This window comes from Mustela lutreola, chromosome 10 (assembly GCF_030435805.1).
Source record: "Mustela lutreola isolate mMusLut2 chromosome 10, mMusLut2.pri, whole genome shotgun sequence".
Lineage (NCBI taxonomy): Eukaryota > Metazoa > Chordata > Mammalia > Carnivora > Mustelidae > Mustela > Mustela lutreola.
In genome coordinates this window covers 49808124-49822923 of record NC_081299.1, presented here as the reverse complement: position 1 = coordinate 49822923, position 14800 = coordinate 49808124, and the positions used below count along the sequence as shown (strand labels likewise).

Genomic DNA, 14800 nt, shown 5'->3' with positions numbered 1-14800 from the left:
CCACAGTAACAAAAGAGGTTAATAAGTAGATGAAACTGTATTGGGGAAAATGCTAAAATTCCGTACCTTTGTTAACCTAATGCTGAGAACACAGAACTGCTCTAAATCATAAAGCCTATTCATTAAAAAAAAAAAAATCGTAACTGAAGACAAATCCAGGGGGAAAACATTTAATTAAGTACTTTGGTTGTTTTGATTTGTACAAAAATAGTTTTAGCCTTTTTTTTATTTTAACGCACAGATTAATAATCTAAAAGTTTATCAGCTCTAACAAGAAATGATTTTTAATTAAAGCACGGAATCTTTGGATTCTTTTAGCTCTGTAATGCAGTTATAGGAGAGGTCATGACAAAAATGTCTGCAGTCAGCTAGCTGAGCACAGCCAAGCAAAAAGAGCAAGTTTCTTAACCTTTTTGAGCCTCCACAGTCTCCTTCTTCTATAAAAAGTGAAGATAACAGCAACCATGGGAGGACTGAATGAGATTATGGTTACCAAGTGCCTAGTACAGTGCCTGATACATAGTATATGCTTGATAAAGGCTAGCTAGTATAATTTTTCATATGAGTGTTGTGCTCCTAACAGGGCTAACTTTATGCATTTAATCAAATTATGTGCCAGTTAGCTTACTGCTACTTTAAAGTTGCTGAATGCACCCCCTGGCCCCACTCATTTGTAAAAAGTGTCCACTGCACCTCTAACATGAACACTTAGCTCTTCCAATTAGGGGAATGGGGCAGGGCTATAAGAAATGGTTAAGGATTTTGACTCCTCCCATGGCTTGAATGGTTAGTCTTTTGGAGAGGTGTGCAAGTGAGGAGACCTGAGCTGGGAGATGGACCCTTAATCCCCAGCAGCCAAGGCGGTCCTATGACATGGACCCCAATAAACCTGGATTAAAGATAGGCAAGGGGGGGCTGCTCTGGACAGCAGTTTGGCTTGAAGCCATGATTTAGCTGACACAGCCCAGTCCCACTCGTGCCAAACAGTTTTAGTCAGCACGAGGCCATGTGTGAGTGAGTCCTACAGCGATTACGCAGCAGTGTGCAGAGTTGAAAAGCATTCAAGAGCCGAAGGACGCTCATGATGCCAGGCATCAGCAACATAAGCCCCTAAACGGGGACAGGAAACAAAACCAGGTCCCTCTGCAAATTCAATCTGTGGTCTGCCTGTACCCTCTGGCAGTCTTGAAGGCAGGTTTAGAATTCGCTTGGCAACTGTGCTATGTAGACTGAATGAAGGTCTAATCTAGCTTGGAACTGATAGGCCTTGGGGTAGAAGACCTTAAAGGGACATACGGAAAGTGGAAGAGGGACATGATTCTGGGGATGGTCCTGAGAGCAGCGTGGGCCTTCTCTACACACCCATGCCTAGGGACAGTGATGGTAATGAAGACAAAATATAAGCATTACAGCGGGAAGGGCAGAATAAAAAAGGCCTGGTGCTCCCACCTTAGAGCTAAAAGGATTTTCTTTTTACTCTTTAAGGCTATCTATGTTTAGTAAGGGCTCAATGAGTGTATTTCCCTGTAACGCCATTATGACAAACGTATATATAAAATCTATATCATATTACTTTTATTAAAATGACAAGAAAAATGTGGGATAGCAATCCTTTTAAAAAGTCTTACAAAGTGAAAAAAAAATTTTAAATCTATAAATGCATTATTTGTCCCTGCGTGGCAAATGACTGGCTAGCTAGCTGTGCAGTGGCAGGTGGCATATATCCTCCAAGGGAACAAGGTCATCTCATCTCTTCTTCACTGGTTGGAACTTTAAGCCCACTTGTTAACATGCCAGCAACTTCTCCATTCCAACTCACACCCTCCAGCTCCTAATGCCTCAACCCTTATGGCTCCGCCTCCCTAACACCAGAACACCCTGGCATCAACCAAGGATCCCGGATCCCGGAATTCCCGCACTCATCGTTACTTTCCCCTAGTTTCCCTACCTCATCCACATTGTACATTTCGTCGAGTCCCCTGGAGCCCGTGTAAGAGTACACTTGCTAGCACTACACAGGCTTAGCTTTACAATCTACCCACTGTTTGACTTTGGGTGGATGACTTAAATAGATCCACAGTTTAACTCATTGGTAAAAAATGAGACCAGTTACTTATCTGACAAGTTTATTGCAAAGACTAATTTATGCAACATACATGAAAACATAGCACAGTGTCTGGTAGATAGTAAATGCTCAACAGGCATTAGATTTTTTTGTCTATCCCTCAGACTCCAGATCCTCGGCCCCTACCTTATATTCCACTTTCTGGATTCTTAATAGTCTTCCAGCTTTAAGAAATAAGACCAACCAGAAGCTGAGCCTGTGAGATTGGGATGGCTTGGCTTGCTTGACCGGACACCTTGTCAGAGATGGATGGGTGTACTCAGTCCATCTTGCAAGACTGTAATGCAGTGAATGGGGGGGTATGAACTTGAAATGAAAATATTTATTTTTACTCCACCTCATTCCACAAAGGACTTGATGCAGCTTGAAACCAATGTTAACCATATTAAGTTTATCTACAAGTAGTCTTTTGAAGTGGGAGGAGAGTAAGCAGTAAAATTTAATATCTGCTATTTTTATTTCCTTCTTGTTACTGGCACCCGTAACACCATAGTCATTGTAGGTACGCATTTAAATTTAAAAAGAGAGAGAGAGATGTTTTTGAGGGAAGGCAAGTGTGTGTGTGTGTGTGAGAGAGAGAGAGAGAGAAAGAGAGAGAGAGAGAGAGAGACTGAGGGAGAGAGGAGGGGAGAATCGTATACCTTCTCCTTGGACTGTCTGGACTATGTCATAGCAAAAATACAATCAATGACTCCTTTGATCAATGCAACAGGGTGGTGACAGGTACTTTTAATTCATTGTTGCTGGTGATTATTGACAAGCTGGTAATGATCAGGCTGTACTATGTCACTCAGGCTGAGGGCATTAGCATTCTTTAAAGGTCAAAAACAAATTCTTTTAAAATGCAGAATTTCTCAGGAACCAGGGAAGCCTCAGAAATGTTTTCAACCAGGTTCACACTACAAAGTAAGGAATATGTGAGACAGTCAGGATTTCAGTTCTTTCCCTGTGTCTCACATTAAAATGATATTTAATTTTTCCTGATTTAAATTCTTGGCTGTCAAACAAACTGCGTGGCGAAATTCTTCCAATGGGTGAATGGAGAAGGGATTCTGAAAGCTATTTATGTCTCTCGGAGGCCTAGGCAGACAGTCAGCACAAACCTAAGGCAAATCTGTACCAAATCAAAGCAAAATTATACTTACTCTGTGACACTCTTACAAGCTCAGTCACACTAAAAACACCTGATGTGACAAAACTGTCTTGGAAGCCCAAATGTCCTGGGGAAACAAAAACAAAAGAAAACAGCGTCATAAACAGAAGACATCTGACAACAGAATTCTAAATATTAGTTTCATTGTGATTAAAAAGAGCAATGTCTAATTTCCTACTCTGCTCTATTAAGAGTTGACGTGGGTGGGGACAGTCATCTGGTTACATAGCTGGTTTTCTGGTTTGAATCTGGGGGCTACGGAAAGCTCTGACACAACTGGGTGATTTCTGATATGGCTTTAAAAAAAAAGAAAACAACAAACCAAACAACTCAACAGGAAATCTGAAACAAAAGAAGATTTAAAATAAATGGTTACCTTGGCTGACCTCTGAGACCTTAACAGCTGAGCTGAAAACAGCCTACCTAGGAATCAGCCAGGCTACCCAAATTCCCTAAGAGTTTTTCACCATTATTCTCTAAAGAAACATCTGATCAGGATTAGCTCTCCATCCATTCAAATCAAACAAGATTTAAAGATGTTCTCTTCATTTTCAGAGGCACCACAGGATGAAATCTTGAAAAAGCCAAACCAGAAAAGCCAAGCCCCATACCTTGAAACATGAAAACAAATACTTTCGAGCACAAATAAAAATTTAGATTTGTTTTGAGAACAAGAGGGTTTTTTGTGTGTGAGTGGGTAGATTGACTGTTTTTTTTTTCCTGAGAGAAGATAATAAACCAATGCTTCTACATGACTCTCTCTGAATTTTGCATCTGCTTTATTTTTGCTGGATATAATTAATTCCTTTAATATACCCGCTACTATCTTTCTTGTCATTTGCTTTTTTATTTTTATGGTACATTTAGGAACATAAAATTTATAAATAGCAAGGAATACATAGTTTATGATATGCTGTTTCCTTTTCAGCTTCTCAAGTTTTCTGATTCTGAATCTCAGATAGATAAAATCTAGTTGAGACGCATCTACAGGGTTAGCACAATCACCTCCTTTAAAAGTAGGGCCAAAGGAGAAGCTGGCCAAAGGGATTTTTTAAATATAAACTCTCCTTTGAAACAAGAAACATACTTTTAAGAAATGCAAAATCAGAAAACAGGTCCATCTGAATCTATAACAAATAGCCTACATATAAGATTTATGTTATTGACAAAAAATAGATTTTGCCCAGTAGTAAGGGGAGGCAAGTTTACCGATGGTATAGTCTACCCACCAATAGATTCATTAAATGTCATGCACATAAACACATGCAACAAATCACTATGTTTTGGAGACTTACAAAAGTACCTACAAATCATTCTTTTTCTGGTAGCATTAGAATTAAGAAAGGTTTTTTTTTTTTTTTTTTCAGTTAATTTTTATACCCAACACAATCTATGATGTTTTAGATAAAACAGCTCTAATTTTTAGAACATGCAGTAACTATAAATTGCTTTTTTAAAAAAGGCATTTTATTTATTTGTCAGAGAGAGAGAGAGAACCCGTGCGAGCGCAAGCGAGCACAAGCAGGGGGAGCAACAGGCTCCCTGCTGAGCAGGGAGCTGGATATGGGACTCGATCCCAGGACCCTGGGATCATGACCTGAACCAATGGAGACACCCAGGCATCCCTAAAAATTGCTTTTTAAAGTAAAATGGCAAACTTTCATTTGAAGATGTGCTTAAGAAATTTCACCTGTTAAAACAACCCCCACCCGGGTCTCTGGTTGACTCTAATTTGGTAAGTGCCTAAGGTGTTGTCTCTTGGATAAAGAGACCTGAGAAATAAAAATAAGCAAATAAATAAAAATTCTCTAAAGTGGTATTGGCAAAACTGACTAGAACATCTCTTTCTATTGTAACATTGACATCACATCAATCCCACAGAATATAACAAAGGAAATCCAACCACAACATACATTAAGTTTGACTTAAAACACATCTAGTGAGAGCAAGGAAATGCACATTGAATGGGAAACTCGGGGCTGATTTCCAACTCTTATTCATTGCTGTCTGCAGTCTTGCTTGCGGGCTGACACTTGCTTCGGTTCCAACCTTTGACATTCTTTACTTTAAGGACAACTTCACAGGAATTTCTATACAGAGTGAACGGGAACACATGTACTTTAATCTCGCCACCAAAAAGCAAGCACTGTATGTATTTTGAAAACCAAGTTTAGTATGGCACAAAGACTCAGGAGGGAGAAACACTGCACACATTCACTCCAGTATCTCCTCTGGATTGCCCCTTCTTGTGTGTCCACCTTCTAGTGGCATCTCCAGGGTTTGTGCTCAAGAGCACAGATTTCCTAGTTACTTCCTCTGCTTCTATGATCAGTTACCAGTCTTGACTCTGATGTCTGTGAAAACTACAATAATGTTTGTTTCATTCACCATTGTATTTAATGGCTGGGACTAAGCAGTTAGTAAGAGAATATTTGTTGAATGAGTGGATGGATGATGCTATAGGCCAATGACTCTCAAATCTTTGTCTTTTGCCAAGAGTGCTCTCAAAATATTTATTGGATATTTCTACCCAGTTAGCCATGGGAATCCTCACACCCAACGTGTCCAATGCCAAGCTCATTTTCTTCTCTTCCCCAAACCTGTTTTGATGCTATGGAATTCCCTATTTCAGTGAACCATCCATGACCAGCTTGTTTTCTATGTTTTGGTGCCATCTTTAACTCCTGATTCTTACAAAAACCCACATCCAACCCATCTTGACTCCAAGTGTATCTCCATTCCCCCTCCCTGCCTTCTCTCCTCAAGTCTGTGGCTTAGGCTCTTCCTAATTCTCGCCAGTCTGGTGGGGCAGCCTTCTAGCCATGTTCTCGATTGTCAGTCCTGGCTTATCCTTAGTCCACTGTCTACTCTATGGCCAGAGCTGTCTCACTAACAGGCAAATCTGAGGGCTCATTCATTTATTCAACAAATATTTACTGAGCACCTACCATAAGCCAGGCATTTTGCTAGGGATTCAAGATACAGTCTCTACATTCAGGAAATTTACAGTCTAGGATTAGAGATAGCTGACAACATAAAACAAATGAATTATCTTAAAAATTATAAATGGTATAAATGAAATGAAGAAAATAATTAGGAAACACTTTATTTATTTATTTATTTAAAAGAGTTTATTTATTTATTTGTCAGAGAGAGAGCGAGCGAGAGCGAGCACAGGCAGACAGAGTGGAAGGCAGAGTCAGAGGGAGAAGGAGCCCGATGTGGGAACCCTAACCCTGCGGAGCAAGGAGCCCGATGTGGGACTCGATCCCAGGACGCTGGGATCATGACCTGAGCCGAAGGCAGCTGCTTAACCAACTGAGCCACCCAGGCGTCCCTAGGAAACACTTTAGAAAGGGTGGTTAGTGAAGGTGTCTCTTAAGAACTGACATCCGAAAGATACTAAGGAGAGAGCTAGGAGAAGAAGGGGAAATAACTCTTCATGTAGTAGGATTAGCATATGCAAAGGCACTGGGGTAGGAAAGAATGAGATGCTGGAGAATCTGCGATAAATCCAATGTGTTCAGAGTTCACTGCCCTGTCAGAAATCTTGCAAGAGCACCACAGACAGCTTGGGCAATAGTACAAATTCCATCACATGACATACTACCTTGATGTAGCCTCTATTTTCCTATCTCATTTTTTTTTAAGAGTTTATTTATTTGTCAGAGAAAGAGAGAGAGCACAACAGGGGGAGAGGCAGGCAGAGGGAGAAACAGGCTCCCCACTAGGCAAGAAGCCCAGTGCAGGACTCGATCCTAGGACCCTGAGGTCAGACCCAAGCTGACTGAGCCTCCCAGGCATTCCTGCTTTTATATATATATATTTTAAATCTCTTCCCTCTCTCCATATATATTTTTTTTTCTTTCTTTTTTTTAAGTCTCTTCCCTCTCTCTCTCTGGCCCTACCCCATGGGACTAAGGGAATACTCGCTTCACCATGGTCCTGGTTCTCTCCTCTCTCCACACTGTTCCCTCTTCCTGGAATGTCTCTGTCCTCCTGGCTCTTTGCTTGGCCAACCTTCTACTTGTCCTTTAGGACTCAGCTTTGCTGTCATTCAATCAAAAGTCTTCTCTGGTTGCCTGCACTGCTTGCAAAGACTCCTTTTCTCTTTTTTCAACACTAACCAGGTATACAGAGTATACTTCTTCTCTAGGACCCAGCACCGTAAGTCTGTCTTTTTCTCACATTAGACTGTGAGCGCTTTAAGAAAGAACATCTTCTGTGCCTCCAGGTCTTAACACAGTGCCTGGTCTGCAGTAAGCACTCCAGGGGTGTCTGTAAGGGAACACAACCCAATTTGGGCTCAAGGATGTTTATTTTTCTTTTTATAGAAATGTTGACAGAACTTTATTTTTGTCTCTCCCTCTCTCTCTCATCTCTAGCAATATAGTTTGAACTAAAATGGAGCCAATGTACATCTGAAAACTATTAAAGTGAACAATCCCAATAGTCCCTCCAGACTAAACAGGACAAGGACCGAAGAGACAATCCGTTTAGAATGCAGCTTCCAATCAAGAAGGTGACATCAGGGGTGCCTGGGTGGCTCAGTGGGTTGAGCCTCTGCCTTCAGTTCGGGTTGTGATCTCAGGGTCCTGGGATTGAGCCCCACGTTGGCCAGGCTCTCTGCTCAGCAGGGAGTCTGCTCCCCCCGCCACCACCTGCCTGCCTCTCTGCCTACTTGTGATCTCTGTCTCTCAAATAAATAAATAAAATCTTAAAAGAAAGAAAAAAAAGAAGGTGACATCATGTTCTCTGATGAGAAATGCCTGAGGGGTTGTCCTATTGTTGTGACTGTGGTTCAAATGTTGGGGGACTGAGTTAAAACAGAATTAAAGGGCAGCATAATTTAATGGGCAAAAGGGGCCAAAAAAACCCCAAAGAGTCCAGTCCCAAGCTTAAACTAGGACCTTCTGTGATCCCAAGAAAGTCTCTGTAAAAAATCATTATTGGATCCTCCTTGTCCTCTGGGCAACCTGCTCCCTCAGGCTGATTTTAATAGAATGTGTGTAATTTAGAAGGCAAACTATATGTGACTGTACAATAATCAGAAAAATTAAAATAAAAAGTAGAATGGTTTCACAAGTCCTGGTGTGGCCATCTCAGCTGTAATATGTCCCCAGGAAAAGGTACATGTAAACATTCCATGTAACTTTAAGGGACTATGAAACTGGTTTTGTTCCTTCAACAATTATTTGGAAACCCAGTGGTGAACTCTAGAGGAAGAAAGCAATGAGAAATGAAACTTGAGAAATGATGGAAAAAGTGACACATCTAATGTAATTACTAAGCAAACTCGAGCAGATTAATATTTCATTCTCGCTAACACAAACCAAATCATAAAAATGACTTTCAGGGAAATAACACTAATCTGGGTGTTCTACTTTATTGCAAGATGAGAGAAAAATGGAAAAGAAAATAGAAAGGTCAATTTCAGTAATTCTGAACTTCGATGTTCACATTAAAAGATCTACAGTTGGAAAGCTGATTAAAGGTCTCTGAAAGGTCCCAAGATTTACATTCTGAATATAGCCTCTCAGAAATGAGTGCAAAACAGACTTTCTTCTTAAGTAGGCCTTAGCTGAAAACCCAGATTTCATAGAGATCTCTCTCTCTCTCTCTTCAGTTCTGAACTACTTCAGGAGCAACTGCATCATAGCTCAAAAGGAGGAGCAGATCCTTTCTTGTTTTATAGAAAATGGCTAGAAAAGTTCCTTCATTGAAATTGTGTTCAATGAATTGCCAATTAGAGTACAGATTTCAATACCCGCGAGTCCATCATACTCACAGTGGGGAGATGAGGCTTTCTAAGAGAGGCAGAAATATAAAAAGCCAAATTCTTTTACGGGTGGTTAGGAAAAGCAGTTCTCTTTACCTCAATGATATCAGCAGTTATTATGGAAAATGCCATTATATGGGAACCCAATCTCATCTCACGAAGGGACTGAACATCTATCTACCTCTTAACAAGCAGAGAAGAAAAAAAAAGTTCGATTTCCAGAGAGACAGGTAACCTTGCAGAGGTGTTCAGAGGTCAAGGGGAAGTAATAGCTTGGGATAAACCATCCAGAGGGTTGGCCTTGAGAGGAAGCCGGAGTGTCCATGGAGCAGAGAACATAGAAGAGGAAGCACACTGACACACTGGATGGTATTTTTGTTTGTCTTTTTGGGATAGCCAAGGGGTCTCAGCTCTAAATGATTAAATCTCATCTGGTTCATGTAACAAACTGCAACACACAGGTCATTTCGTCAAAAAGAATGCATCTCTATCCTATTCTCTCCTTGGCAAACATGGTTCCATTACCAGGACAAGCCAAGCTAATGACCAGGCCCTTCCATGCTGGTGCGTCTGGGCGACTCAAAAGGAAAAGGGGCCCCTTGTTCTCGTGTACTTATATTCCATAAGCCCTGGAACCTGCCGTGATGTGCAGGCCGCATGCTAAGTCCTGCGGACGCTGCTCTCTCAGAATTTACATGCTCATCCTTCTAAAGAAAAGTCTACCCTAACCGTACCTCTCCTCCCTGGAACTTTAATTTCTCCTCGCGAAAACTCCCCACTGGTGGATGTGGCCCCGAGGAAAGGGAATGTGGCTCCTTCGCCTTTCCCTTTGCCCACAGTCAACACGGTAGGTGTGCTCAGTCAATACTGCTGAGCAGAACTTCTCCGTCTACCTCTATCTACCTGATGGGGGAGTTCTTTGTTTATCTGTCTTAGCTCTGCCCCCCTACAACACACCCGGCAAGGGCACGGTTGTATCTCACGATCTTACACTGTCCAGAGCCCAGCACAATCACTTGGTCTATGTGTGTAATAAATATTTATTTAGTGATCTAGATGAGTGACTTGAGATCCCGGGGATTTAGTAGACTTCTTCTACAGCACGATGGGAACGATTATTAGCTTACCTCCAGGAATGCCCTACTTCCGTCATCTTAATTTGGAATATCTTGGAAAACAGGTTTTTAAAAGATGGGGTGGGGTGCCTGGGTGGCTCAGTGGGGTAAAGCCTCTGCCTTTGGCTCAGGTCATGATCTCAGGGTCCTGGGATCGAGCCCCACATCGGGCTCTCTGCTCAGCAGGGAGCCTGCTTCCCCCCTCTCTCTGCCTGCCTCTCTGCCTACTTGTGATCTCTCTCTCTTTCAAATAAATAAATCAAAACTTAAAAAAAAAAAAAGATGGGGTGGCCCATTAAGCCCACATTTTAAAATTTTGGTCCCATTTTTTCATGACTATACATTGACTATTTACTCTGTCACTCATTGACAATGAGATAGCATGTGTTTTTAGAATAATTCCTACTATTACAGCAAATGCCCCAAATTCCGGCCACTACTAAAAAGAATGCAGTAGCAATGAAAATAACATAGATGTTCCATCCGTGTGATTAATCTTTACTATAGTGGAGTTTCATTCGGTAGTCTGCTTACAGTAAACATTAAAAGACTGACATACGTTGCTGGACTGGCAGTGAATGAGGCTGTAATACTTCTGTATCTAGAAAGTTGAGTCTGAGAATCTGTCAAACTAAGAAATGATATTTGTCAAGCAATAATATGAAAGAGGTGTTTTGAGATTCTCAGATGAAAAGGGTTGTTACAAATGCATTTCGACTACGGTTATGAATGTCATCCTGGGTTCTCACAACACATCAAGGAATGGTGTCTAGTCTGGGAATAGCTGAAAAGGAGGATAAGTCAAGAAGGGCTTTTAGAAGTATGTGTCATGGGACTTATGACCTCTTGATTTCTTCTTTTTGTTGCCCCTAATTTCCCTGCCTAGCTCAAGTATTTATTATGGAATACAGGCACCTAATTTGTAGTTTGTTTGTCCTGCCATAGCCATTAACTCAACGTTTGGTTTACTGCTTTCATTCATCAAATGCTTACTGGATGCCTCTTATGTGGCAAGCACAGTCCTAGGCCCTGGGGATTTGGCAAAAAACAGCGCAAAGTCTTTACTGCTGCAGGGGAAGGGGGGCAAGGCATTCTCAGTTAAGAAAGATGTTTACACCAAGATTTCTGGTAATGAATTTATCTAAAATTGGGTCTTTTTATAAGACCTTTCTAGGAAAAACTACAGTGGAGACTACAGCAATGTCCTGTGCCAACTCTGCTGGTTGTCCATATGTATTCATGATTGGCCGCTACAGGCCAGAATTCCCAGCCTCTTTCAGGAGTGAATGGAAGTGCTGTGATCAACTTTCACCCGACCTGCCTGAAAAGAAATTCCTGCCTTAGGCATCCTTCTTCCTCTTTTTATGGACTAGAGCAGTTTCCACCATGAAGACAAAGACAGTGGCCACGGGATGGCAGAGCAGGAGGACAGAGGGAGCGTGGAGCCCTGAATGGCAGTGGAAAGAAGAACCACCCGGCCAACTTAGCCTGCTCATCTGTAAGAGTTATCAAAAAGAAAGAGATCTTAGTGTACTTAAACCACTGTGTTTTTTCTGTCTCTTTGTTATAGCAGCCCACTACTTACCTTAACCAATATAAAAGCCAACTTTTCTCCTTAGAATCTAAAATGTCACAAATTAGTAGTCCACAGACCAATTGTAGTCTGCCAACATATTTTGCTTGGCTGGCAAGGTACTAATTTTTTTTTTTTAAACATACGGATGTTTTTAAACTGGACATGAGCTAAAAAATGTGCCACACTCCCTAGTACTCTTTATTATATTTCATTTATGGAATGATCTGTAAGACCCCGGTAGGCACATAAATCTGTGATGCCTGCTAGGCATCTTCTCTCCACGTTAATCTACCAGCATAGTAGGGAGAAAATGGATGGATGGTCGGTGTCTTTTGTCTGATAAAAAAAAGCCAAGAGTATTTCATGATTTCTCTGAGAATTCAGTTTAGACTTCTTTGCTAGGTATTTACAGCCCTTCGAAGTCTGTCCTCTAGTACACCTTTCCAGCATTCAAGGTATATTTCCAATACTACCTAAATATATACATTACATGTGGCAGCCAAGAGGTCCCAATTGCTCTTCTCCAAATTTTGATATGCTCTCTCCTCCACATCAGAATTCGCTTCAGTGCTTCCTAAAATGTGTTATGTAAATAGTCCCCCCAAATGCCCCGCAACAAACCAATAAAAACAAAGATAAAAATATATGTAAAATAAATTAGAAAACACCATCACACCCACCCTTGGAGAATAACAAGAAATATTTACACGTTAAAGCCTCTGAGAGTTCCTGCAACAAACAGAGTTTCTTAATATTTTTTTAAATTTTTTAAATATCTCTTTGAGAGAAGGCATGAGAGGGAGCATGAGAGAGAGCAAGAGAGAGAGAGAGCATGAGCGCACAAGCAGGGGAGGGGGTAAAGGAAGAAGCAGGCTCTCTGCTGAGCAGGGAATCCAACGCAGGGCTCCATCCCACTACCTGAGCTGAAGACAGACGCTTAACCAACTGAACCACCAGGCACCCCAAAGTTTCTTACTATTATTTAACTCACGATTTCCCAAATAATTCGACAATAATGCCATCTGTTTTTGGCACATATCCTTCTTCAGATAGACTGTTCTGCTCCTTTTCCTATTTTCCCTATTTGGTTTACATGAGAATGTGCTGAGCGGAAAGTAGAATCTGAACCCTTCAAGGTAATTCACACTTTCATGCAAGGCCCAAGGGCACTCCACATCTTTACTTGCGATTATTCTAACACATGTACATTAGGAAAACGGATCAAGCCAGTAACAGGTGTTACAAAGGCAGGCTACCTATCTGAAAAATGTGTCCCCAGAACCTCTCTAGTATTAATTTTCATCAAAAGTGTAGCTTTCATTCATCCAGCATTTATGTGTTTGGCACTATGTTATGCACTTTAGACATACTAGCTCTAATTCTTGCTGTAAGTCTGTGGTTGGCAATAGTCTGATTTTGTAGACAAGTAAGCTTACACTCAGAGAGGTGAAGTGACTTGCTGAAGGTCACGCAGCTAGTGGCAGAATTTAGGATTAGAACATAGGTTCGTTTAGTTCTCTATAAATGTTATTGCATGTTTATCCATCATGTATAATACCAGAGACTTGATTTATTCAGTCTAACCCAAAGACTCTATCGCATCTTTTCACCAAGTCCTGCACTTAATAAGGGAAGAGTAGTATTTCATTAAATTAAATTTGATTGCTCAATGACTTTACATAAAGAGGGTTTATGAGTTTGAGTTACAAGGATTAAGCACTTAATTAAAGGGTGATGCCTAAAAGATAGCAAAACATCTAAATAAAAAGTGAAAAACTATTTTTACTTCTTTGCATGTTTAGAAACACTGAATGCACGACAATACGGAATGAACTGGAAGCTAAGAGATCTTAAAGATCATCTAGTAACACACTAATCATCACTGTGTTGTAACAAAGGATTTTAATAAAGTAATGAAGCTTGATTTAAAAAATAACAATTCCTTTAATATGCTTGCCTTCCTGTAACTTCTCTTCTTTACCTCAATTTTACCCTCTGGAACAGGTCAGAATAAATCTAATCTCTCTTTGCTACACTTCAAGTATTCTAAAATAGTCCCTCAGCCCCTAATTTTTTCTCCTCTAGGCTAAATATCCTTTCTTTCATAGTTCTGTCCTGTCAACGAAGTAATTTTCCTACTGTCTCTAAACATATAGAATCATACATTTATAAGGGCTCACATAAGCAGAAATAGACACTGTGCAAGTGGACCCAATTACAAATTAGTTTTGTGTCCAAGAACACAGAAATACTTGCTTCACAGAATGTTTTTTTTGAAGCACTATAAAAAAAACTTCAAAAAAAAGAAAGAAAATTTTGCTTCATATTAGCGAAAGTAAATTCCAGTATCACTGGCATAATAAAATTAGTATTTTATAAATATTTTAAGATTAATTTTGTTGTTTTTTAATGGACTTAGGAATGCTTTTTTAAGGGATTTTTTAAATTAATCTGATTTTTAACTAACAGGGTTTTTAAGCACCTTGATTGTTTTTATGTTCTCAATCAAAGTTTTCTCTAAACTCGGACAGTAATAACTGGTCATCTACAAATAGATCACACTACTTGTAACAGCTTCAGTTTCTATTTATGAACTTACATGCTGGAGAAAAAAATAAGGAAATTTATTCTCTGAATACATCGGAAACCGATTACCTTAACTGAAACAGACATGAAACTGGATCACCCGAAGGCCACCCTGGATTATGGATGTAAAACAGCAAAAAAACCTTAATGTGTGCTGTCCTGTTCTTCATTTTTAGGTTTAATTCACCTGGCTCTGAAACATTACGGAGAGTCCTGCTTGCTAAACCACCTGAGGACACATGCAATGATAAGGAAAGAAGATGACCAGGGGCCATGTGCTAATTTTAAGACACTGATGTTGGTTCGCCAAGCGTGGAAAGGAAATCACCTAGGAGTTGAAGCAATGTATTCTAAAAGAATCCTTGCATTCCTTGCCCAAGACGATAAAAAGCGAAAGAAAACTACAAACAGGTAGATGTCATTTTCCAAATACATAATAAAACTAGTTAATGTTTAGAACCACTAA

At 40.3% G+C, this 14800-nt stretch overlaps 1 protein-coding gene across 7 annotated transcripts in view; it reads right to left on the bottom strand.

The window, feature by feature from the left end:
* NFIA (nuclear factor I A) overlaps positions 1–14800 on the bottom strand; it is a 566515-nt gene that overhangs the window by 122878 nt on the left and 428837 nt on the right. For all 7 annotated transcript variants that reach the window (XM_059138245.1, XM_059138246.1, XM_059138244.1 and 4 more), the window contains exon 4: positions 3271–3345. In XM_059138245.1, the coding sequence (XP_058994228.1) occupies positions 3271–3345 (75 nt within the window). The remainder of the gene's footprint in view (positions 1–3270; positions 3346–14800) is intronic.